This window comes from Rattus norvegicus, chromosome 14, assembly GCF_021556685.1.
Source record: "Rattus norvegicus strain SHRSP/BbbUtx chromosome 14, alternate assembly SHRSP_T2T, whole genome shotgun sequence".
Classification (NCBI taxonomy): domain Eukaryota; kingdom Metazoa; phylum Chordata; class Mammalia; order Rodentia; family Muridae; genus Rattus; species Rattus norvegicus.
Window position 1 is genome coordinate 80,854,348 of NC_141547.1, and position 24,921 is coordinate 80,879,268.

At 42.8% G+C, this 24,921-nt stretch overlaps 1 protein-coding gene across 10 annotated transcripts; it reads right to left on the reverse strand.

The window, feature by feature from the left end:
- Positions 1-3,497: 3,497 nt before the first annotated feature.
- Rnf4 (ring finger protein 4) lies at positions 3,498-24,545 on the reverse strand. 10 transcript variants are annotated; one of them, XR_015636554.1, is made up of 8 exons: positions 24,416-24,545; positions 23,051-23,113; positions 17,293-17,450; positions 15,321-15,447; positions 12,608-12,699; positions 6,727-6,886; positions 6,182-6,230; positions 3,498-5,686 (listed from the first exon to the last, which is right to left on the reverse strand). XR_015636554.1 is itself a non-coding variant. In XM_087582702.1 (8 exons), exons 2-8 carry the CDS (start codon positions 17,299-17,301, stop codon positions 5,537-5,539), a joined length of 585 nt encoding a protein of 194 aa, XP_087438828.1. In that variant the 5' UTR covers positions 17,302-17,450; positions 24,416-24,545; the 3' UTR covers positions 3,498-5,536. The 10 variants fall into 10 exon arrangements, 2 of the variants coding, with proteins under 2 accessions (XP_087438828.1, NP_062055.1); XR_015636558.1 differs by lacking the exon at positions 24,416-24,545 and adding an exon at positions 24,159-24,293; XM_087582702.1 differs by lacking the exon at positions 23,051-23,113 and adding an exon at positions 7,211-7,220 and having other exon boundaries at positions 12,620-12,699.
- Between the last annotated feature and the right edge of the window lie 376 nt (positions 24,546-24,921).

Consider the following 24,921-nt stretch of genomic DNA (forward strand, 5'->3'; position numbering starts at 1 on the left):
TGTCTGTTTTGGGATCCTGATCTGTGGTAAGTAGACGTGTGTTGCATCTACCAGAAAGTTTTGTCACACCATCCCATGTACTGTAAACCTGGGCTGAACAAGAAAGTAAGCTAAGCACCAGATTCCTCACTTTCTGGTTTCTGTGGAAGCATTGTCAAGAGCCATCTCCTGAGCCTACTTCTGTAATTTCCTTGGTATGATAAACTATATCCTGTGAGAAGTAAACTCTGAAATTGCACAATTAGAACATGCTTGTTTATTTGCATACTTTGGTGAACTAGTCCTTCAACAATTTATGAGTAGTATTACATGTATATGGGTACACGGGCCTGTGCATACATGTAGAGACCAGAATGTGTCAGGTATCTTCCATCATTCCCCAACTTACTCCCTTGAGATATGGTATCTCATTAAACTTATGAGCGAGACAGAGCAGCCAGCAAGCCTCAGATTCTTTTGTCCTAGCCCATCACATTGAGTTACAGAACAAACACACATTCCTATTTATGGGTGATAGATCTGAAGGTTCTCATGCTTACACAACATGCACTCTTATTCACCCATCTTTCCAACTCCTATGTCCATCTCCTTAAACTATTTTAGTTGTTACATCTTCTAGACACTGGTCCTTAATAGATAACTTGCCTTTTTGCTTATTTAGGGACAAGGTCTCACTGTAGTACAAATTACCCTGCAACTCACTACTGGTCTTGAATGTATGGTTGTCCTGCCTTCCGATTCAAATGCTAGGATTGCAGGTGTACACCAACACTCCAAAGTAAACATTTTGTTTTGTCTTTCCACTAATTTTAAATTGTGTGTCTGCATGTGGGTATATACACAAGCACTGGTGCCTGCAGAGATCTGAGATGTCAAAATCTCGGGAAGGAGAGTTACAGATGTGATCTGCCTGATGAGTGCTGGAAGTTGAACTCAGGTGCTCTAGCAGAACAGGCAGTGCTCTTAACTTCTGTGCCATAACTGAGCCTTCTTTTCATTCTATTGGTATTATCTTGTGGTATCGGCTTGTTTTTTTTTTTTTAAAGACTTATTTATTGTATGTATATAAGTACACTGTAGCTATCTTCCGACACATCAGACCAGGGCATCTCATTACAGATGACTATGAGGCACCATGTGGTTGCAGAGAACTGAACTCAGGTCCTCTAGAAGAGTAGTGAGTTCCCTTAACCACTGAGCCATCCTCCCTGGATCTTGGTTTTTGTTTTTTGAGACAGGATTTCTCCCTGTAATAGCTCTAGCTGTACTGGAACCCCCTTAGTGGAACAGGTCTTGGACTCAGAAAGATCTTCCTCTGTCTGCTAGGATTAGAGATGTGGGCCACCATGCCTGGCTGGCTGATAGTCTAACTTTGTTTTTTTCATTTGCTCCCAAGACATTTCCTGTTACACTCAGAGTCCTTGCTATGCAAGCATGAGGACTTGAGAGTCTGTACCAATATGCATAGTTGTATTTGTAACCACAGCTTTGGAATAGGGTTTGGGGAACAGGCAGATCCAGCCTGCTGTTAAACCAGCCTAGTTGTATCTGAAGCTTCTGAGGAACCTTGTCTCAAGGCAGTAAGGTGGATGGTGTTAAAGACTACATAGTTCATCCCTCTATGGTACATCTATATACTCATGTACACACAAAACTTCTCTTTCTCAGAGTCCAGAGGATATCAGGTCACTTTTCCAGTTGGTGGAAACTGTGGGTGCTGGAAACTAAACTCTAGTACTTGTAGTGACAGATTTCAAATTATGGTTTCTTTTTTGGTTTTTTTTTTTTTCGGAGCTGGGGACCGAACCCAGGGCCTTGCGCTTCCTAGGTAAGCGCTCTACCACTGAGCTAAATCCCCAGCCCCAAATTATGGTTTCTTTAAGGACAGGAATATAGTTTCATCTTAAACCCAGGTGTGGGATACCGGGCTGCTTCAGACTGTCCACAGCAGTTGATTCTATCTGCCTCATGTTCTAGCAAGGGTGTGACTTTGCCAGCTGCAGATAAGTTTCTAGGATTGTGTGATGTTCAAAATTCTGAGGGTTTACAGCTGCTAGAGCCCTGGGTGGTGGGGTGGGTTGTTGGTTGCATTGTTAAGTAGCCAGGCTCAAAGAAACAATAAATTACATTTCCAGTTGATGAAGATCCAACTTGACCCAATCATGCTACTAATCAGCAGGAAGTAGTCCAAGGAGAATTTAGCAAAACAAGTCTGAGAGTTGAGGACAAACCATTTAGTTGTAGATCTGTACCTAACTGTAGATTAAAATAGACACAGCAAAGCCAATTAACAAAACTAAGCTACGGACATCTTTTTGTAGTGTGCCTTAAGGATTCCTCCTTTTCTGCACCAAGCTAAGTTAAGGCCAGCCTCCCACTAGGCTTCCCCTCTCCGTTGAAGAGTGTCTGTTTAGGCCTCCTTCACTTAGCTCTTAGCTTAAAGAAGGACTTATCTGTGAGTCTATGTGTGCTGGGGACTGCTACTGGAATTTGTGGTCTATCACTAGCATCAGGTACATATAAGTCTAAAGGGTCTACTACCTCTTGCTGACAAGTTTCTTTCAACACCTTGCCACAGTGGTGGGTTTGGGAGGGCTGTGCTTGAACTCTTTCCTGTGTTCTTTTTGGGTATTTAATGATCCTTTCACAGGAGTCACCTAAGACCAGAAAACAGGTATTTACATGATTCATAACAATGGCAAAATTAAAGTTGTGAAGTAGTAACAAAATAATTTCAGGGTGGGGGGGTCACAACATGAACTGTACTGAGGGGTCGCAGCATTAGGAAGGTTGGGAAGCACTGTGTTGAGTGTCTCCTGGACTGCATCTTCTGATTTCCCATTGGATCCAAAGACTGTATCCTCTAGTAAACACACTCAGAGAAGCAATATAGCTGTCTCATCATCAACCACAGCCAAGCATGACACAGGAGTAGTGAGGAAGCAGTAGACAGCACAATGCAGCAGCTCTTTTAAGGAGACATGCACACCGTTTCCTTACACCTGCTTCTCTGACAGGGCTTTTCTATGGCAGTGAGTATGGACCATATACTTTGGAATTGACTTTCCTGCCTCTAGCACAAATTCCCTAAGTGGTCGGGGCAGTTTACACTGCAGTATCCCAAAGGCAACCTTGGTCATGTTTGTTCACAAAGTCTCCAGAACTTTCATTTCCAGCCAGCAACACTTCTCAGAGTAAACTACTCTTTTTGTTGTTGTTATTGCTTCTTTGTCAAGACGGGGTTTATCTGTATAGACCAGGTTGGCTTCAAACTCAGAGGTACACCTCCCTCTGCCTCCGAAGTGCTAGGATTAAGAGTGTGCACTGCCACGGCCCCAAAATAAACTATTTTTGGACTCTGCCAGGCCTGAGATGTGGTTCTGTTACCTTTTGGATGAGCTGAAATTCTCCCGCCCATACCAGGCACAAATCACACTGAACGAACAGCACACACTTTAGCAAAGAGTTCCAAAGAATAACTGAATAAATAAAAGATACTTGGTTCAAATTGTTTATTTCCATCTTTAATACTAGTCCAAAACAGACTGATACCCATGAGCATAGTTTAAATGTAACAAAGAAAAGAGTTAAACTATATACATTAAGGAAAAAGGAAAGAAAACCTTTTTTTATACCAACCTTTTCCTATTAATGCAGTTTCTGATTAGAACTAAACATGTCTCTTTCTCAATTTAATTTAGGATGAAGTAATAGAACTTTTATGATCAACTTCATAAACTGTCTTTAAGGAGAAAACGAATTTTTAAGTGGGTGTCACCATATTTACCAGTGAACTGGCTGCATGGTTGCCTTGTCTCCTTGAAGTCTGGCTATCATTAGAACTAACAAGATCAAGTCCATGAGGCCCTCGGGGAACTCAATGGCTGTGACATCCAAGGGGAGGGCACATACCATACATCACAATGATGAAAGTTAATGCTCTTACCCTCTGAGTCCATGTAAAAAAACTTATTACTCTCATTCAAACTAACTGAAGTCAAACAGTTAAAAAGTCAGAATGAAGAATAAAACTATTTTCTTTTCACAGAGAGGAGGGACACTCCTTCAGCTCCATTTAAAGTGAATTCTGTGCTGAGTCCCTGCTCCTTCAGAACAGTAAACTGAAAGTCAGTTATTGCTAGCAAAGCTCCAGTGGTCTCTTTCCTACCTCAAAGATGTTCCACACAAAAAGGCTATTGGTTTGACTTGAAGCCCTCTGAGGAAGTAGTGTGGAGGTGGAGGCAGGCTGGCATTCAAAGCCTATCCTATCCTTTATGAGCTACCCTGTCCTGGTGTCCCCAGTGGCAACTGACCACCTTTGCTATCTCCGAGAGCACCAGAGCAGAGATTGTTATGTGGTCCCACTGGGAAGAGGAGGCACCACGCTTTGCTGACCAAAACCTACTGAGCAGTCAAAGTCCAGAGGATCAAAGCTCAACTGGCCAGAAGAGCAGCTTTGGAAATATCTATCTATTCAAGGGGTGTGGGAAAGCCAGGGCAGTGGTAGGTTGAGTAGGGCAAGACCTCTGACACATGGGCAACAGTGACTTAGGCAAAAGCATGTAAGTGAACAGCTGATAAGGCCATTGTTACTTCTACCACCTCCTGGTATCTATGCTTGGGCAGACATTAGGCAGTGGGAACTGAAAAACTGAGGGTTGGAGGGCATTGTAGACAACACAGGACACATCTTAGCAGAAAAGAAAAGACACTCAAATACTTGCTTGTCCTATTAGCTTTGAATGCTCTGTGCCAGGCAAAGAACTTTGGAGCATGGGTAGGGTTCCTGAGAACAGTTGGTGAATAGAGATGGGGTGGGATGGGCACTGCTCCCACAGGCAACACTGGGCTGAGGATACTAGCAGTGCTACATCTTCCAGATTGCTGAAGAGCAAGTGAAGAACAGGCTTTATTGCACTTTCTCATTCTTAGGAAACAGGTTGCCCTGCAGAGTCTCTTGATTTGCAGAAAACACTGCACATCAATGATAAGTTTCAGGCATAATCACAGGTCACCTCTGCTCTCATGGGAAGGAAAACTAAGTCCACCAGCTAGGCTGTTTCACGGGCAGTTTATGTACTGGTATCCTTGGACTAGATGGACTGTCTGGCCAGGTCACTGTTTGGCAGGCAGAATAGCTAACTGGCAGGTGCCTTGGGAATGTTCTGCACCCACAAGAACTGGGGCAAACTTTCCCAACAGGGAAACTTCTTGACCAACACATAAGCTCCACAAAGAGGCTAGAGCCATGATGCTCAACTGCAATATGCCTGACTCCTTTTTTCCAACTCTGGGTTCAGACCACCCAGAGGGGCAGAGATGCTGAGCTGATCTGGGAGGATCCCTGGATCGTGCTCCATAGCATCAAACTGGAGATAACAAAAGGATGTAAGGGGTTGGAAAACAAAAGACCAGTTTACATCAGACATTGATTTTTGAAAGTCTTTTTGAGCTCAGGAAACTGGAGGCAGATACCATGCAGAAAAGCCAGCCCGGTTGTCTGTCCATTGGTCTATCCTGAGCAGTTGTGAACATTTCATATATAAATGGGATGGTACCGTTTATGGTTGATCTTTTTCCTACAAGTTGGGCAAGTGTTAGCATTCTTAAGGGAATCACGGAGGCACTGGCTACAGAAGACGTGGCCACATTCTGTAGAAACAATGAGACGCCCATTCTGCACAATCTAGAAGACATTAAAAGAACAGCCTTTAATAAAGATTTAAAAAAACAAAAAAAACAAAAAACCAGCCTTAAAGTATCCCCTTTTCTACAAGGAGACCAGTAAAACAAAGGAGCTGGGTTATACCAGAAAAGGCAGAGGCATATACAACAGTCTCATTGGACAGGACTTCGCCAAGTGCAGTAGTACAAAGTGATTATGGGGAACCTCAAAAAAAAGCCAGCAGCGGGGTTGGGGATTTGGCTCAGCGGTAGAGCGCTTGCTTAGCAAGCACAAGGCCCTGGGTTCGGCCCCCAGCTCCGAAAAAAAAAAAAAAAAAAAAAAAGCCAGCAGCTTCTAGTTAAAGCTGGAGTGGAAACATCAATTTGCACAAGGGCTAAAGATAAAATGTGCCACCACCACCGACACATACACTTGCAAATTAGCCTCATGACAGGTATCAAATTCCACACAATGCACAAATCCTCCAAGTTCTTTTGAGTGAAGTAGGTTACTTACCTCAGAGTATCCATCCATGCAGATCGGACAACTGACGGTGCCCGAGGGCCTAAAATCACAATGCTTTGCATCAGTTTCTAAGTAAAGTACTCAATTATACCCTGTAAAGCAACTTCAAATACACAGTCTATATCTTCTACCAAATCTCTCATTTTTGCTGAGTTAGGACAGGCACCCAAAAAACAAAGGTAAAGTAACTGTAGGTTTGGGCTCCAACGGCCATTGAAAAAGGGAATGAGAGAAGGTCTAAATAAAAGATGTGGTTAAGTAGGCTTGCCCACCTCTTTTACTTCCAGCACTGTTGCTAGTGGCACCTGTAACACCTTATAGCCACCCCCATCTGTGACAACCTGGTAACTGTGGATACGTCTGGCTCCTGCTCTATCTACCAACTGTCTATCCTGAGCAGACAGCTGAGCCCAACCCTGTATTCCCAATGTGCTCACCTGCTTGGAAGATTGTGCTCTGGAGCAAGAGCTAACATACCTGTTTGCATATGCAGTAACCCTGGCCTCTACCCAACACAGTAACACAGAGCACTTTACCTAAGTCCAGTAGTTCCTTCATCCTTGGTGCTTCGAGGAGTATGGGTAGTCACGTATACATCTTTGTCCTTAGACAGTTCTTCATCATCACTGCTCACCACACAGCTGTCAGCATGGTCTTGGCGCAACCTCCTCCCATTTCTCCTTGGCCTTCTCCTTTCTAAGGAAAAAGTCACATTTTCAGCCACCTTCACCTAATCCCATTTACTCTTATGCCTCTGAAGACCTTCTCTCCCCTTGAGCTCTCCAGAGAGAAACTGCTACATAGTAGCTCTGCCCTCAGGTCCTATCAAGGCATAGAGGCCCATCATCACTTGCCTTCTTAGAATAAAGCTCAGCCCCTGGTAGCATGGCAGAGATTGTCAGTAAAACAGCAAGTCTGACCAAAGGCATCTTCCTGCCGAAAGGTCTTGGAAGGACAGCCTGCAATGCTATGGCATTTATTCATAACAACCCAGAGAAAAAAGAAATTAAACCAGCTTACCTTCAACAATCTGAAGATGGAGGGCAGGGGAGGGAAAAAGAGAAGAGTGTGTTATAAACATTCTGACATTTTCTCTGATAAAACACACCTTGCATCTAGTATATATGTATGGCTTCCCAGTGCTCCCTTACTCCCAGGGAAGGGAGATGATGTACGTGTACTTCTACAGACCACCTATAGACATCTCCAGGTCAGTGCATCTGTGAGTCAACATGCCTCTCTGAGAACAATCAGCAAAGCTCATTGCTACCAACAGACAATAACAGCCTTTGGAGAAGGATTTGTGCTATTAACATCATAAAAGATCAATTAGGTATTATCGTGAGTCAGCCTTTTGTTAACAAGAACTAGACAAACACTTGTTAGGTAGCTCAGAACACACATTAATGTAGCCAAAGATGATCTTGGTTTCAGACCCAACTTTGCCTTTCACCAAGTGCTGGATTTGAGGTGTGTACCACCACATTCAGTTTTTACACTGACAATTTCTACCAATTCAACTCAGATTACTGCCACATTCTAGAAAAGGAGAACATTCAAGTCATGGGAGGAATGGCTGTAAGTTTTTCCTTTTCACCATACAGGATGCAGCACTTCTGAAAAGCACAAAACATGAGTCCCCTAGTGTCCATCCAACCCTGTGTCACTCCGTCATACCCTTCATCTGGACTCCTTTGCAGCAAAACTGTTGGCCTTAACTGGCTGTGGTGGTGCAAGGCTTCTTAATACTTTTAACACTACCACTTAGGAGGCAGAGGCAAGTGGATAGGAGTTCAAGGCCAGTCTGGTCTATATACCAAGTTCCAAGGCAGCCAGGACTACAGAGAAACCCTGTCTCAAAGTCCCAAGGTCAGTTCCCACCTTCCCCATTTTATCTGAAGGACTCAGCTCAGAGAAAGGTAGCCCACACCACCGTCTCCTTAAGCCCAAAGATTCTAGTACAGGGGTGAACTCTGCTGCCTGCTCTTCAGTCTAGAGCAGCACATATAAAAGCTCACCTGGTAGGCTGACATTAGTAAGTCCTAAGTTATTTCAGAATCAAGTCTGGAGCTTCTTCTAGGCTTTTTAATACCAACTCACCACCCGTCTACACACACGTGCACGCGCATACACAGTTATTGCTGTTTGGTTAAACTAAATATAATGGCCAATCACAAACAGAAATCAAGAGTAAGGTAAGAGTGGCAAGCACCAGAAATGCCAGCACTGGGAAGCAAAGACAGAAGGCCCAGGAGACAGCTAAAGGGAATTTTTTCTTTTTTTTTGGTTCTTTTTTTCGGAGCTGGGGACCGAACCCAGGGCCTTGCGCCTCCTAGGTAAGCGCTCTACCACTGAGCTAAATCCCCAGCCCCAGCTAAAGGGAATTTAAACATAGGTTACATGAGACACCCTCAAAACAAACAAAAAAACTAGATTAAAAAAATCCTCTCGGGGCTGGAGAGATGGCTCAGCAGTTAAGAGCACTGACTGCTCTTCCAGAGGTCCTGAGTTCAAATCCTAGCAACCACATGGTGGCTCACAACCATTTGTAATGAGGTCAGATGCCCTCTTCTGGTATATCTGAAGACAGTGACAATGTACTTATATATAATAAATAAATCTTTAAAAAAAAAAAAAATCCTCTCTCTGCTCCTGAAGACTAAAGATGGTGACTGGAAATGTGGAGACAGTTTCATCACTAGGGTAAAAGTCCCTAGAAAACTATAGGCTGGCACAATGGAAGTCTTCCCAAAGTCTCTTCTAAGGCCCAAAAAAGGGAAGATCTAGCAACAGTGTTGGTATGCCCAGAATCTGGTTAGTATAGAGCCACTGTTGCCCAGGGTAGATTACTGACTAGAGCAGATATACTGCAAAGAACACTACATTCTCAGTTCCCTAGGAGCTATGGTATACAAACTGATTCTCAATACTATGTAAGAGTCAGAAGAATTTCAGTGCTAGGCTGTGCTCAATTCAGGGCCAGACCTGGACTCTGAGCCATCAATCAGGAATATATGCTCTACTATCTCTAGGACCAGGAAGCTGTGGTTAGGCAGCCACCACTATACCTCAAAAGTGTCCAATGCTGTAAATCCCCCCAATCTCCTAGGATAGCACAATGCTTGCTAGGCATGGGAGAATAAAGCAAGGCAAAGAGTTAGCAGGGTATCAGGGATGTTTAATGGAAGAGAGATGAACAAGTACAACACAAACTTGGAACTCTGACCTACTAAGGGGCCTTTAAAAGAAGAAAAAGTCACTATACATGGACTGACCCTGGACTCTGACCTCATAGGTAGCAATGAATATCCTAGTAAGAGCACCAGTGGAAGGGGAAGCCCTGGGTCCTGCTAAGACTGAACCCTCAGTGAACTAGATTTTTGGGGAGAGGATGGGGAGGGGAACACCCATAATGAAGGGGAGGGATTAGGGGGATGTTTGCCCAGAAACCGGGAAAGGGAATAACACTTGAAATGTAAGAAATACTCAAGTTAATAATAATAATAATAATAATAATAATAATAATAATAATAATAATAAGAAGAAGAAGAAGAAGAAGAAGAAGAAGAAGAAAAAGTCAGGTGGGGTGTGCCAGTTTAAACATGGAAAATTAAAACTCTTCATCAAGGGGTTGGGAGTTTAGCTCAGTTGTAGAGTGCTTGCCTAGCAAGCGCAAGGCCCTGGGTTCGGTCCCCAGCTCCGAAACGAAACAAAAAACACGACAAAAAACAAAAACAAAAAAAACCCCTCTTCATCAAGACAAAAAAAAAAAATCTGTTGATAATTTTTTTCCCTTTCATGTTCAAATGGAAAACCACACTAATTTATAGTGACAAGCCAGGTAAGATTTCTGTGTTGCATTTTGGGCTCTATATTACTGTTAAGGTCCTGGTCTAAGGTGGCCTCCTTAGGGAGAGCAATGGCCATCTCTGGCTAGGAGAAATAAAGGCCACAGAGACACCCAGTATTGTTGGAATGAGTGAACCAAATTAACGTGTAAAGAATGGATATCAGCCCAAATTGGGGGTGGAGATATATTAATATTTATTTTCTGTCAGAGTATTCTATCTATCTGGTGCCAGAAGATGGCACCAGATCTCATTATAGATGATTGTGACCTACCTAAGTGGTTGCTGGAAATTGAACTCAGGACCTTTGGAAGAATAGTCAGTGGTGCTCTTAACTGCTGACCCATCTCTCCAGCCCAAGGGGCATATTTTTATGTATATGCAACCTGAAGTGAATTGGCTAATTGTACTAAGATGTTACTATCACTGTCAAGTGTCCGGATACTTTTGCCAGTGTTATAATAGTAATCAGTGTTTGTACAGGAGGCACATTTTTTGTGTGCTCATTACACTGTTGTACGTTAGAGTTTTCTAAACTAAGCTCAGTGAAAAAGCACTTTCACGGCGTGTATGGATCCCCAATTCAACTTCCAGTTGCTATGATGAGACTCTCAATGCAACTATTTATTCATTTCTTTTAACTTTTTGGGGTTTTGGACTCCTTTAGAGTTGGAACAGCACAAAGGAATCTGCTTTCAGGGTTCAGGATATGTTGAAAATTTCCCCCAAATTGTGTTCAAGAATTCCTATCCCAGAGATACACCAAGGCTCAATCAGTGCACTCAACTTGTCTGCTCTAACAGTTTTTGGTACTATCAGCAAGTTCATCTAAATGACCTCCCTCTTACTGTGCTTCAGTAGGAGTCTAAAGACAGTACAGGATACCTCACAAATATGGCTATCTAGGCCTTTAGTTAATATTAGTAATTTAATCAATTTAATGGCCTCTGATAAAATCATTATAATCAACAAATGGAGAGTGATTGGAAAAAAAGAGCTGTGAAATCCATGCAATTCTTTTATGTCTGAAACAAACACTAGGAAATTTCTGTAATAAATCCAAGAGTAAATAAATCAGAAAAACCCAAGCCTCCTGTCTTCACACTACTGCCATTTGGCATTAACATGTACTCCTGTCGGTTAGGTCACTGTCTGCAAAGTTCCCTCACCCCACTCTTCCTACCCCAGGCTCATTCGAGGACTCCTCTGCTCATATCTGTCCTTATAAATGGAAAGGTAGGAAAGCCAAGGAAGAAACCTGTGCAGCAAAAGCAGTCCAGAGGAAGGTACAAAAGGGAAAATACTGATCTGCCCCCTAGAAGGTAACTACTTTCTTGGAAGTAGATCCCTCCCCAGCTCCCTTGTCAGGACCTAGCCAGGTACATGATCAACATTCAAGAAAAGAGATTTGGAAAAAAAAAAAGAGAGAGAGATTTGGAGCTTTCTGAGCCCTTTCCCAGTTCACCAGCTCCTTCCTATCCTTGAGAATATTTTTTTAAAAGATTTATTTATTTTTATATGAGTACACTCTAGCCATCCACAGACACACCAAAAGAGGGCATCAGATCCCATTACAGATGGTTGTGAGCCACCATGTGGTTGCTGGGAATTGAACTCAGGACCTCTGGAAGAACAGCCAGTACTCTTAACCACTGAGCCATCTCTCCAGCCCGAGAATGTTTTTCCTCAATAAACTGTATCTATTTCTATTACTTTGAGATGGGAAAAAGAGGAAGAAAAAGGATTTGGTGCCACTTTCCAGCATTATTCAGCAAATGGAGTGTAGGGAACTCTATGGAATTGACAAGGAATAAAGTAAGAGTCAATGTATAGTTTTGTTGTAGAGGTGGCCACTTAACTTGTTCTTGTTTTGTTCGACAGTTCTAGTCCACTTTCAGGGAAGTCATTGATTACATGGGAGTCAATGTCCCTTAAATTCACCATAGACTTTGTGAGAATACCAGGGATATTAGTACAACTTAGTGATTTCTAACTAAAACCACACCATCTCTTCCGTGGAAGCGCTATAGCATCAATGTTCTTTTCTTTTCCCCCTTTGGAGACAATGTTTAACCACATAAGCCAGAAACTCTGCCCCTCAAAAGTTCAGATCACAGGCATGTACCACAAGACCTGGTTATTTACCCTTTCAACTTGTTTTTTTTTGAGACAGGGTTTCTCTTTGTAGCCCTGGCTATCCTGGACCTCTAGACCAGTGTGGTCTCAGAACTGTTTGCCTCTGCCTCTCAAGTGCTAAGATTAAAGACATGGGTCACCATGCACCTGGCTTTTCTGTGTTATCTTTTTAAAAAACATTTATTTGTTTATATGAGTACACTATAGTTGTCTTCAGACACACCAGAAGAGGGCATCAGATCTTATTACAGATGGCTGTGAGCCACCATGTGGTTGCTAAGGAATTGAACTCAGGACTCTTGAAGAGTAGAGAACTCAGTGTTCTGAACCTCTGAGCCATCTCTATAGCCCCTTTCACAATCTTTCCAACCCTGACCAGTGTCCCAGACATCAAATGGGCCTAGAACTCCTATCCAAACCAGCCAACTCTCACCCAAATGCTTACCACAACAGAGTCATTGTGAGTCAGGTCCACAACCACAGGCTCTAAAGATTCACAGGTGAGGTCCACGATTTCATCTCCAACTTCAAAATAAAGCAAAATATTAGGATAGTAAGGCTGTACTCTGTAGGCGTGGTTGGTATTACACAGTATAGACTTGTGACAGAGTATAAAAACCCTGACCAAAAAAAAAAAAAACAAAAAAAAAACAAAAAACAAAAAACAAAAAACTAACCCCCTCTCAAAAATGATATTGAAAAAATGCCCCTCTAGCATTTTGCTAAGTGGGCTGCATGAATTGTAGAAGTCCTAGAGGTGTCACCCAACAAAGTAGTTCTGTCCCACCTGCAGTCATGCCAGGCGCCACCACAATTTCATTAATTAGGGAGGGCATGCAAAAAAGCTTAAGTATTTTTCTTCCTGATTGCCAATAACATTAAAAAATATGAGGTTTAGAATTTTATCAACAGTATGGGTCTAACACAGAAACTTGTTTTATCTGCTTCTATTGAATTTCCCAGTGTTAGTTGTGGTGGCACACATTGTAATGCCAGCACCCGACAGGCAGATCTGTTTGACTTCAAGGACAGCTTGGTCTACACATAGCAAGGTCCAGACTACTGAAGGCTATGTAGTTACAGTAAAGACTGTCTGTCTGCCTGCTTCTTCCCCACACTCCATACCTATATACACACAGATATTCAATGCTCTTTAGACCAATTACCTCTCACTCTTCACGAAAAGGAATGGCTGCTACTTAATGATCATAATTTATGGGTCCATAAACTTATGGGTCTTTTCTTTTTCAAGACAGGGATTCTCTTGTGTAGTCCTGGCAATCCTCGAACTCAAAGAGATCCACCTGCCTCTGACTCCTGAGTGCTGGGATTAAAAGTTTGCACCACCACCCAGCTATAAGCCATTCTTTTTTTGGCAGATACAACTGGCTCTTCCAAAAGGTACCAACAGGCAGCTTGTGAATACCATCTTGCAAAGGTGACAGGACTGCCAACAGTATGACAAATGCCACCTTGGAAGCAGCTGCAAGTCCTGACATTGAGTCCATGTTTGTGTTCAGTGTCACAGTAAGAGAAAGGGACCTCCTATGGGTATAGAGGTCCAGAGTCCTAATCTGTAGGTAAAGAGTGAAGATTTTGAGGAATTCACTGTAAGAAGTGAAACTGAATCCAAACAGAAAATGAACACTACCCTGGGAAGTCCAGGAAACCCATCTTACATGAAGTAGCTTCTTTTTAACTCTAAGATCACTGAAATCAAGTTCCTATTCCCTTAATCATTTTTCTCTTTGCAGTGCTAAGGACTGAACAAAGGTCTTGTGCATGAAAGATATGCTGTACATTACTAGGCTATGCCTGTAGCCCGCTGCTACATGAGTTATAAAAAAACAACAGAGCAAAAGGGTTTGATCCAAGCCACCTGACACTTCTGAGAAAGCACAAGAAAATCCAATCTGGCCTCTGCCTAAACCAAGCTTTAACAATGATAGCTGCTGACAAGTTTGTCTTTATAAGTTTTCTCTTAATGAAACCTAGGGCTGGAGAGATGACTCTGAGGTAAAGAGCACTGAATGCTCCTTCAGAGGTCCTGAGTTCAATTCCCAGAAACCACATGGTGGCTTACCACCATCTGTAACAGGATCTCATACCCTCTTCTCCTGTGTCTGAAGACAGCTACAGTGTACCCACATACATGATATAAATAAATCTTAAAAAAAAAAAAGGGGGGCTGGGGATTTAGCTCAGTGGTAGAGCACTTACCTAGGAAGCGCAAGGCCCTGGGTTCGGTCCCCAGCTCCGAAAAAAAGAACCCAAAAAAAAAAAAAAAAAAAAGAGAAAAGAAAAGAAAAGAAAACAAAGTCCAAAAGAGGAAACTCTCAAGTATTTCACCAAGCTAAGCAGGGTGAAGTTCATGAGCCAAGTGACTGCTTCAAAACCCATTAAGATACCACAATACCTTACTCATTGTTGCTGTAAGCAGTGAATAGTAAGTCAGTCTTAAGACACGCACATAAAGGGCTGGAGAGATGGCTCAGCGGTTAAGAGCACCCGACTGCTCTTCCAGAGGTCATGAGTTCAAGTCCCAGCAACCACATGGTGGCTCACAACCATCTGTAATGAGGTCTGATGCCCTCTTCTGGTGTATCTGAAGACAGCTACAGTGTACTTATATATAATAAATAAATCTTAAAAAAAAAAAAAAAAAAAGACACACACATAAAGAAAGTACAAGAGTTTCCAACAGCTAGCATTTGTAGCATACAATCTGTCATACATGGTCCCAAAGGCTTTGTGGTACAAATTCAACTTGCCATATATACTAACATCATTCCCGACATCAGTTCCAGGGAATATAATGTTTCTTCTGACCTCCATAGGCACCAGGGACACATGTAGGGAAGACATAGAAGCTAAACACTCATACATATAACATGGACAGAAAAAAAGGTGTGGGGGCTGGGGATTTAGCTCAGTGGTAGAGCGCTTGCCTAGGAAGCGCAAGGCCCTGGTTCGGTCCCCAGCTCGGGGAAAAAAAAGAACCAAAAAAAAAAAAAAAAAAAAGGTGTGACTTCCCCTAAGGCCTCAAGTTGGCATTAGCATAAGCTGGTCCAATTCCCATGCATGTCCACTATATCGCACCATGCCCACTTGTCAACATTACAGTCTAGTGTTTCTGGCTCTCTTACCGGTTTCCACAAGTTCTATGGGTTCTGCTTCCAAGGAAATCTCAGGGGTTGAAGTTGTTTCCCGAGTTCGCTTCTGGGTTTGTCTAGAATTCACAGCTCCACCACGCCGCTTTCTTTGAGGATTTCTCTAAGGTCATCAAGGGAGAAGGAAGCAGTCGCATCAGCCCCAGATTTGACGGGGTTTCAGGAAGAATAAAAAACAGGGGAACGATCCAACTTGGTTGCCCTCTTACTTGTCTGTGTCTGCCCACACAAGCATGCACACCCACCCACACAGGAGGTGTAATTTATCTTTATAAAACCTGTGGTACTTATTCTATCCTGAGTTCAGGTACTTGCTGGTTTATGTCAGTCTCCCCTCAGCTTTCTTGTATCTCTTATACTATCACTATTTCCCAAAATTCTTTCTCTTCCTGCCAGTGTCCCACTTCCTATGTCCTGCCTCAGCTCATTGGCCATCGGCTTTTTTTTTCCCCTTCTTTCTTTTTTTTTTTTTTGGAGCCGAGGACCGAACCCAGGGCCTTGTGCTTTCTAGGCAAGCGCTCTACCACTGACCTAAATCCCCAACCCTGGCCATCGGCCTTTTTTATCAACAAATAATGTTTGTAAGAAATTCTGAAGAAGGGGCTGGGGATTTAGCTCAGTGGTAGAGCGCTTACCTAGGAAGCGCAAGGCCCTGGGTTCGGTCCCCAGCTCCGGAAAAAAAAAAAAAAATTCTGTAACCATGCATGGCTAAATTCACTATTTAAAAAAAAAAAAACATTTATCATGTGCATGCATGTACTTGTGGCTACTATGCACATACAACAGAGGACAACTTTCAGCAATCAATTTTCTCCTTCTACCATGTGGGGCATGGAGTAAAACTCAGGTTGTTAGGCTTTTCAGTAAGCCCCTTAACTTGATTACCACCTTTCCACGCCATAACTAATTAATATATGTAATATATAAAAATAAAAATAGCTTTTACTTTAATAAGTTTAATAAACTTAGTAAAGTTACATTTATACCAAATTATTTAGAATAAGCAGAATTTGTTAACAAATACTGGATCTGCATGCACATCTATGTCAATACCTGAACCCAAGTGAATCCAGACTGTACCTGCCTTACACCGAACCAAGGATGATGATAAGTGAACCAAGGATGATCAAAAGTGAAAAATCATTCTTTAATTAAAAAAATTTTAAGTTGGGCTAGAGAGATGGCTCAGTGGTTAAGAGCACTGACTACTCTTCCAGAGATCCTGAGTTCAAATCCTAGCAATCACATGGTGGCTCACAACGATCTGTGATGGGATCAGATGCCCTCTTCAGGTGTGTATATACAGTAGACTTATATACAATAAATAAATCTTTAAAAAAATTTTGTTTTATTATACATATACAAGTATTTTGCCTGTATGTACATATCTATGTACCACTTGAAAACCAGAAGGGGTTATTATCTCCTGAACTGGTGTTACAGATAATTCGGAGCAGACATGTGAGTGCTGGGAATTGAATCCAGGTCCCATGGAGAAGCAGCAAGCGCAGTATGAGCCAGCCCCCTAGACCCAGTTTCTGATCGTTGTAAATAGTAGTTAATACATTTATAAAGGATAAAGTCTGATCTCAGTGAATTCTTGAATTTGGCCTTGAACTTAAAATTCTGATCTTGCCTCAATTAATCAATAGATTATAGGTTTATTTACCATCTACTTAGATTATAGACAAGTGTATATCTCAACACAGATTTTTCAGTTATGCTGGGAAATGTAATCAGGGCTTTGTGCTAAGCAACAGAGACACATCCTCGGGTGTTTTCATTTATTTTTAGAGACAGAGCACTGTGCAATTCAGACTGTCATCAACTTCCAGTCTTTGTAGTTCAACTTCCCAATGTCTAGAATTTGAGACCGGTACTATCTTTAATATGCTGTAAGGGAACAAGGTAGTTACTGTTGGTAATAAAATATATGAAGAAAACTTACTGTACTCATTGTGCTCTCTGGCTTCAATCCACAGAATAGGAAGTGATCTACACCAAGGTTTATGGTGTGGTAGAATGTTCTCAATCTCTCATGCCCACTGAATACTCATCCTGTGGTTCACAATTTGGAGCCAACTAGATGTTCAGAATGTCTAAATTCTGAAAAACAAAAGATACCAACTTGATAAATGTTGCTATTTGTACTGTTGAAAAAACTCACATATATACATACACCATACACAATTTACCAGTTTTTTTCTGCTACCTGGATGCTTTCCTGAACATTTTATTTAATTTGTATCCTTACCCTACATTCATTTTAGAAGGAAGATATTGTTGAATATAGAATTATGTAATCCCAAAGTATACAACCCAAACTATCATACTCAAACTATCTGCTCAAGCTCCTTTTAAGTGCTTGGGATTGAATGGAAGGCTTCCTGTATTCTAACACTGAGCTATATACTCCTGTATTCCCTCCAGGCCTCCTTTTTCTAGTTGCTTCAAATGTAGTAAAAGTATTGTGGTTAACTCCAGGAGCTTAAAGACAAGTAAGTTTTAGGTGCTTAACTGGAATACACCAGCTCCTTAGCAACCAGGAAAGGGACTAGAGCTTCCTAAGCCAATCAGTCTCCCATGACTTCACCATCCTCCCAAGGACCTGAGGGGCTAAGATGCAGTAAATTTTTGCAAGTTTCCCAACAGACTATTCAGACCATAGTAATTGCTAGATTCCAGTGTACATTATCCTTCTCATCTTAGGAAGTTTCTTACATATGAGTGACCATCTATGAAATGTATCCCTCACCCCGCATAAATTTTCTCACAGGCATTATCTTATTTCAGAAGAATATAACAAAAATATCTTGACAATGAATGAGCTAAAAAGGAAAGGAAAGCCTCATGGATTAGAGGACTTGCGGTGAAAGGAAGAGGAAGGACTTGAGTTAAACTTCTACAATACCCACATAAAAGCCAGACATGGCACCATACCTGTAACCTCAGTGCCCAGCCACCTCAGTTCAAAAAACACTTCAGATTTAGTAAGACTTCAGATTTAGTTTCAAAAAAGGTGAAGGGCAACATAGGAAGACTGTCCTCCTTTGGCCTCTACATGGGCAAAATACAAAACACACACTGTGCATGCAAAAGGGAAAAAAGAGCTGTTTGCTGAGTGCTGAGAAATAATGGGACACACATATTTTGACTGTTCCATTAGCCTCTTGATTCACTCTATGATATTTAGGCTTCTAAGACTGGCTACTACGCATTGCCCTAACCTGTATGCTTCTTACCAATCTGAGACCAAGTCTCCTAAAAACCCACTAAAGCTTCGCTAGGAGCTTTCCTCAAGTCTTTTCATACTCCACATTACTGGTGACCATACCAGTTACATTCCAAATCTGTTTTTTTTCTTCAGAGATAACCAAAGCCAAGTCTGAGAACTCTATGACAGAAACCAGTCTTTGAGAATCTAACTAGAGAATCCAGGCAGAAAGGGGCATCCATTACATCAATCTGAAGATGTAGAAAGGAAGTGTGAATTCAGAGGTTATATCAGAATATCCTCACCAACTGCAAAGGGTTGGGGGTATCAGAATATTGATAACCAATAAATACCAGAACCCACATTTTTTGTTTTCTGGGATTTTTTCCCCCATCTTTCAGTGGTGATGGAATGTAGCCCACAGCTTTAGTCCTACTCCATCTCTGAGTTACCTTCCTAATTTCCAAGAAGCTAAACGTATAAGTGTGTATATGTGTGTGTATACAGGTTTTTGGTTTTTTTTTTTTTTTGATTCTTTTTTTTTCGGAGCTGGGGACCGAACCCAGGGCCTTGCGCTTCCTAGGCAAGCGCTCTACCACTGAGCTAAATCCCCAACCCCGGTTTTTGGTTTTTTAAAAATGTTTCTTTGTACCCCTGTTTGTCCTGGAACTGGAAGAGATCTACCTACATATGTCTCCAGAGGTCTGATTAAAGGTGTGTGTCATCATGCCTGGCAGAGAACCTATACAACTGTTATGCTGAGACCAAAATTAGAGGTATCATAGAAGAAAACTGTAACATGGAAATTTAGTGTCAGGGAACTCAATTCCTTTCTTCCAACAATCTTCCAGCACAATGAACTCAACAAGAGCCCCACCATCCTTTGGGGCAAAGGAAGCCCTCAATGTGACAGGACTTATCTACTTTCCACCTCCCTAGTATTTTGCATATTAACAGAAGCTATGATAATTGTATGAGGGCAAATTCCTTTGAGAGTGAGTATCCTTACCATTAAAAGATCTATAGAACACTGACCACTCCGGGGGAAAGGACAGACAGCCAGGCATTTCCAAACCTCTAAGAATGAGAAACATTCGGGCTGGAGAGATGGCTCAGAGGTTAAGAGCGCTGTCTGCTCTTCCAGAGGTCCTGAGTTCAATTCCCAGCAACCACATGGTGGCTCACAACCACTTATAATCAGGTCTGGTGCCCTCTTCCGGCCTGCAGGAATACACGCAGGCAGAAAGCTGTATGATGTATACATAATAAATAAATAAATTTATTAAAAAAAAAAAAAGAATGAGAAACATTCATTCAAAGGTACCCAGCTGTTCAGTCCAGGAGAGTGATTCCATAAAACCAGTAAGGCAAAGAATGTTGTTAAATATACCTATAATCCTCAAATTTGGAAGAATGAACCAGAAAGATTAAGATAGAGACCAGCCTGGAATCTTACATAGCAAACCTTAAACAAAACAAAGGGGTTGGGGATTTAGCTCAGTGGTAGAGCACTTGCCTAGCAAGCGCAAGGCCCTGGGTTCAGTCCCCAGCTCCGGAAAAAAAGAAAAAGAAAGAAAACAACAACAAAACAAAAAGAAAAACAAAAACAAAATATCACAAAACCAAGAGATAGCAAACTAAATCAGTTTAGACCAAAAACTAAAACCAAAACCTCCAGAATGTTACAAATATTGTATGTGAGGAATTCAGGCAGAATGTCCCTGGAAAATTGAAGAGAATCAGAATAAGGTAGAGATTCAGAATGAGTGAAAATTAGGAACAAAAACCTCAAGTTGCTTGTTTTCTCTCACTTCCAACAGGTAATCTACATTCTCTATTGGCTGTCTCCTGCTGCCACTTGTTCTCATTTTCACAAGGTAATAAATAGGGTTACAACATTCAGCTATTAACAGTTCCTTATAAAAACATAGTATTACAGGCCCAATACTCAACAACTTGGCCAATGACTTTTAAAAACATGTAGTAGTGGGGTTGGGGATTTAGCTCAGCGGTAGAGCGCTTGCCTAGCAAGCGCAAGGCCCTGGGTTCGGTCCTCAGCTCCGGGAAAAAAAAGAAAAGAAAGAAAAAAAAATGTAGTAGTACCCTTCTCCAAATGTCATCTGGCTAACAAAATTAACTATGATACTGTCAGCTTTGCTTGTGGGATTGAGTCTTAGATGGTCTCCCACATTCAAGTTATTGTGAAACCTGCATAACCCTGGCTCTAAAACAAAGCAACAGAAGTACCTTATGTAACTCAGTTTAGCTTGGAGTAACTTTCTGATTTTTCCTTCTATTTTTCAATGAAGCTGTGAATAGAAACAACTTCCTACTTCTCCCTATTGTATCAACACCACTAAAACAAACATGATTCCAAACATGTCTGTATGTCACTTTCCAGTATCCAGTGAGTAGGTATCACTCATTCACTCAGGGATCTTTTCCAAGACAGTGCTTTACATAGTGGAGGCAGGCAGGTCTCAAAGTTTGAGGCCAGTCAGGAATACACAGTTGAGGTCCTATCTCAGAATAATAAATTTAAAAACTATCATATGGGGGGCTGGAGAGATGGTTCAGTGGTTAAGAGCACTGACAGCTCTTCCAGAGGTCCTGAGTTCAATTCCCAGGAACCACATGGTGGCTCCCAACCATCTGTTATGGGATCTGATGCCCTCTTCTTGTGTGTCTGAAGACAGCAACAGTGTGTGTGTGTGTGTGTGTGTGTGTCTGTGTGTGTGTGTGCGCGCGCGCGCACTTAAAACCAACCATATGGGCACACATAGTATATGTGCCATATAGTGTGTGTAATGTAAAAGTCAGAGGATAACTGTGGATTTAGTTCTTCCAGCCACCTTTACATAGTGCAATGGCTATTCTTGGCTGTCAACTTGACTACATATGGAATTACAAAACCCAAATGTCTGGGTATGCCTGCAAGGAATCTTTTTCTTTTTGAGACAGCGTTTCTCTGTGTAGCTCTAGCTATCCTGAATTCCCTCAGTAGACCATACTATACTGGCCTCAAACTCAAGAGATCCACCTGCTTCTGCCTCCCAAGTGCTTGGGATTAAAGGCCTGCACCACCACTGTCCATCCATATCTCTAATCAAATACTCCACTGCATTTAGTATACTTGTCAAAACCAAAAAATAAGGTTGTGTTTTTCTTAATGAAACTGCATTTAAATTATGTTGCTCATTAGATGCTTTGAAGAGATAGCAAGTTAACTGGGGAGAAATGGCAGGAAAGGTATTTTAATTTGAACCTAGGGCTTAACACATGCTAATACGTGAACTATCACTGAGCTACATATCTCCATTATATAAGAATCTGAGTTCAGATTCCAATATACAAATGCTTAGGCACAGCAGAGTGCTCACCTGTAAACCCTACTGAGTGAGTGTGTTTGTTGGGGAGATGGGGTAGACAGGAAGCCTAAGGCCTAGAGACCTGGTCTCTGGAGGCATATGTACCCCACACCCACAGAGAGGAGAGTGAGGCTAACTCACTTGCCCAGAACTCATTCCTCAGCCCAGTTATTTGTGATCCTCTTGCCTCAGCTTCTTGAATAGACAGGATTACAAGCATTAGCCACCAGTTTGGCTATACTTTATTTCTTGAGGGATATGAAGAGTTTCAGATCTGGGGGGGGGGGGGGGGATGGATTTTTTCAATATATGTAAAATTATAGTCTCTATCAGGAAACAAAGAGGCAAGGTAGTTAAGATTCTTACAGGCTCTGATGCTATATAATCCCATGATCTCAGTTACACCAGAAGCTGAGTCAGGAGGACTGCCAAATTCAAAGCCTGCCAGGATTATCAAAGAAGTTCAAGGACAGCCTAGGTAACGTAGGGAAATGCTATCTCAAAAAGTAAAATGAGGAGTTGGTTTACCATACATAGCAGGTAAAACATTTGCTATATAGAGACCCGATAAATTAATTGAAACCGAAGTAATCTCATAAAAAAACAGAAAGAGGGGGTTGGGGATTTAGCTCAGTGGTAGAGCGCTTGCCTAGGAAGCGCAAGGCCCTGGGTTCGGTCCCCAGCTCCGAAAAAAAGAACCAAAAAAAAAAAAAAAAACAAACAAACCAGAAAGAGTAGACTTAGCAAGTTGTCTTCTCACCACCAAACACACATCAAGGCACACGGGTGCTCACATCATATACACACATCAGTATTGGCAATGAATACAAAGAGGGCCAGAGATGTAACTCAGCAGTAGAGGAGCTGCCTAACATGCATCAAGCTCTATGTTCAATCTCCAGTCCCAACAAAACAATACCCCTTGACTGTTCAGGAATGAAATAAACATACTCACCAAGAAATCAACTTTCCTTAGGGGAAAAACAAAACAACCAAATAAGCAAGGAAACAAACAAAACCAGAACTGTTTTTGCAATGGGAGTCTCGGAGTAGCCCAGGCTAGCCTCAATTCCACATAGAACCCAACAAGAATGACCTTAGATTCCTGATTCTACTTCCCCTACCTCTGAAAGGCTGGAATCACAAGCACTCTTCAAAGTATTTAGAAAATTGTTATAAGAGGTCCCCTGATAGAAAAAAAAAAAAAAAAACTCATTATTTGAGAACTGTAAAAAATGTAGTCAACCGTGTCTTTAATCCCAGCACTTGGGAACCAGAGGCAGGGGGATTTCTGAGTTTGAGGCCAGCCAGGTCTACAGAGTGAGTTCCATGACAACCAGGGCTACACATAGAAACCCTGTCTGGAAAAGCCCCCACCCAAAAAGTGATTAGCACTGTTTAAAAATGAGGCTTTTTAGAAAATTATAGCTGCGGGCTCAAGTATAAATACAAAGGTTAAGCAAGACGACTTTGCACTCATTTCATATCGAACTCACACGTACACCGGATCCCAAGTGTTTTCTCCATCCATTAAAAAGAAAAAGCACCAGGTGTGTGTAGGGTCTGGGTTGGAGAAGTTCCCTCTCACTATTGTCAGGAACAAGAGTCAATCTGCAGGCTGAAAGACCTCAGACTACCTGGCTTTTGTAGACCTCAGTCTCCCCAATCACTTGGGCAACCTAAACGGAGGGCCAGACCGAAGAAATGAAGCTTAAAACGCCCATGGGTAAAAACGAGTTTTTTAAAAAAAGGGGGCAGAAACGCCCAGCCCAGATCTGAACTCCTTCCCCCTCGAATCAAAATGTGGACAATGGCGTCCACAGGAAACAGTGTTAAAGGTTAAGGATCATGTGGTTTCCTATTCCTGAGTATATATGTGCCCTGAGGGAAGACCCCGAGAGGGCTTAAGGGCTGGGCTCTAAGTCTCAAACGCACGCCTTACTAACCATAGGGGGCCGAAAGCGGCTTCTGGAAGCCCAAACCCCATTCAGTTCCAAGGCCCGCAAGCGTCCTCGGCTCTCTCGCAGCTTAGATAAGGCCCGCCACGCGGCCTGGGTGCCCCAACAAACTCGCAGGCCTCAAGAAGGCGGGGCGCGACGCCAACACACAAAGGCTGCGTCGTCAGCAAGGAACAAAAACCTAGCTCAGGTTTTCGCCGATCCGCCCGCCCAGCCAAATGGGTGACCTTGGGCGCCCCCCCTCCCCTCGTTGAGCCTCAGTTTCCCTTCCTACTTTGCAAAAAAGGTTCTCCGGCCAGGCTGTGGGTTGGTGAGCGGAGCCCCACACAGAGATTTCCCTACTTCCGATGAGTGCGGCGCTCCATGTTCCGACAATCGCGCGCTCTCCCGGACAGTAGGCAGAGGGCCCAACCCCAAGAGGCGCGGCTCCGCGACAGGCGGGCGGGCACCAACCCCAAGGCAGGCCAAGAGGCCGCCCGCGCTCCACGCCCGCACAACCCGCACCCGCCGCCTCCATCCTGCGAAGCTTACCCTTACTTGGAGTTGGTGTTATCAGCCAAACGCCTTGGCCACCGCGCTCGAGCAAGGACGCACCTAATCCAGCAGCCGCTGAGGAGACCCGCTCAAGCAAGACTCCACCGTCTCACGAAGACCCACTTCCGCTCGTCCGGCACCGGCCCGCCCTCTCCCGCCTTTACTCTCGTGCTCTACCGGTTTAGGAAGGAGAAGTTGCAATTTTATTGGGTGAGAAAACCATCTATTACCACTTTGAAATGCACCTTCTTCCGGCCACGCCCCCGCTTGCTTGCGGGAGCTTCCACTTCCCGCGAGAGTACCGCCGGTCGCGCTCCTCCCACGAGAACTTGGCGGAGTCGTTGCTGGGGTATCCTCGTGAGCTTGCCTACTGGTTGTTTTACTTTTCGTTTGACTTCTGACCTGTTTTACTATAGCCCTCCGGCTGCACCTAGCACTAAGCCACAATCCCTATCAGTCATTCCATACCCTTCTCAGTCTCCTTGGTCGTTAATGAGGCCTAC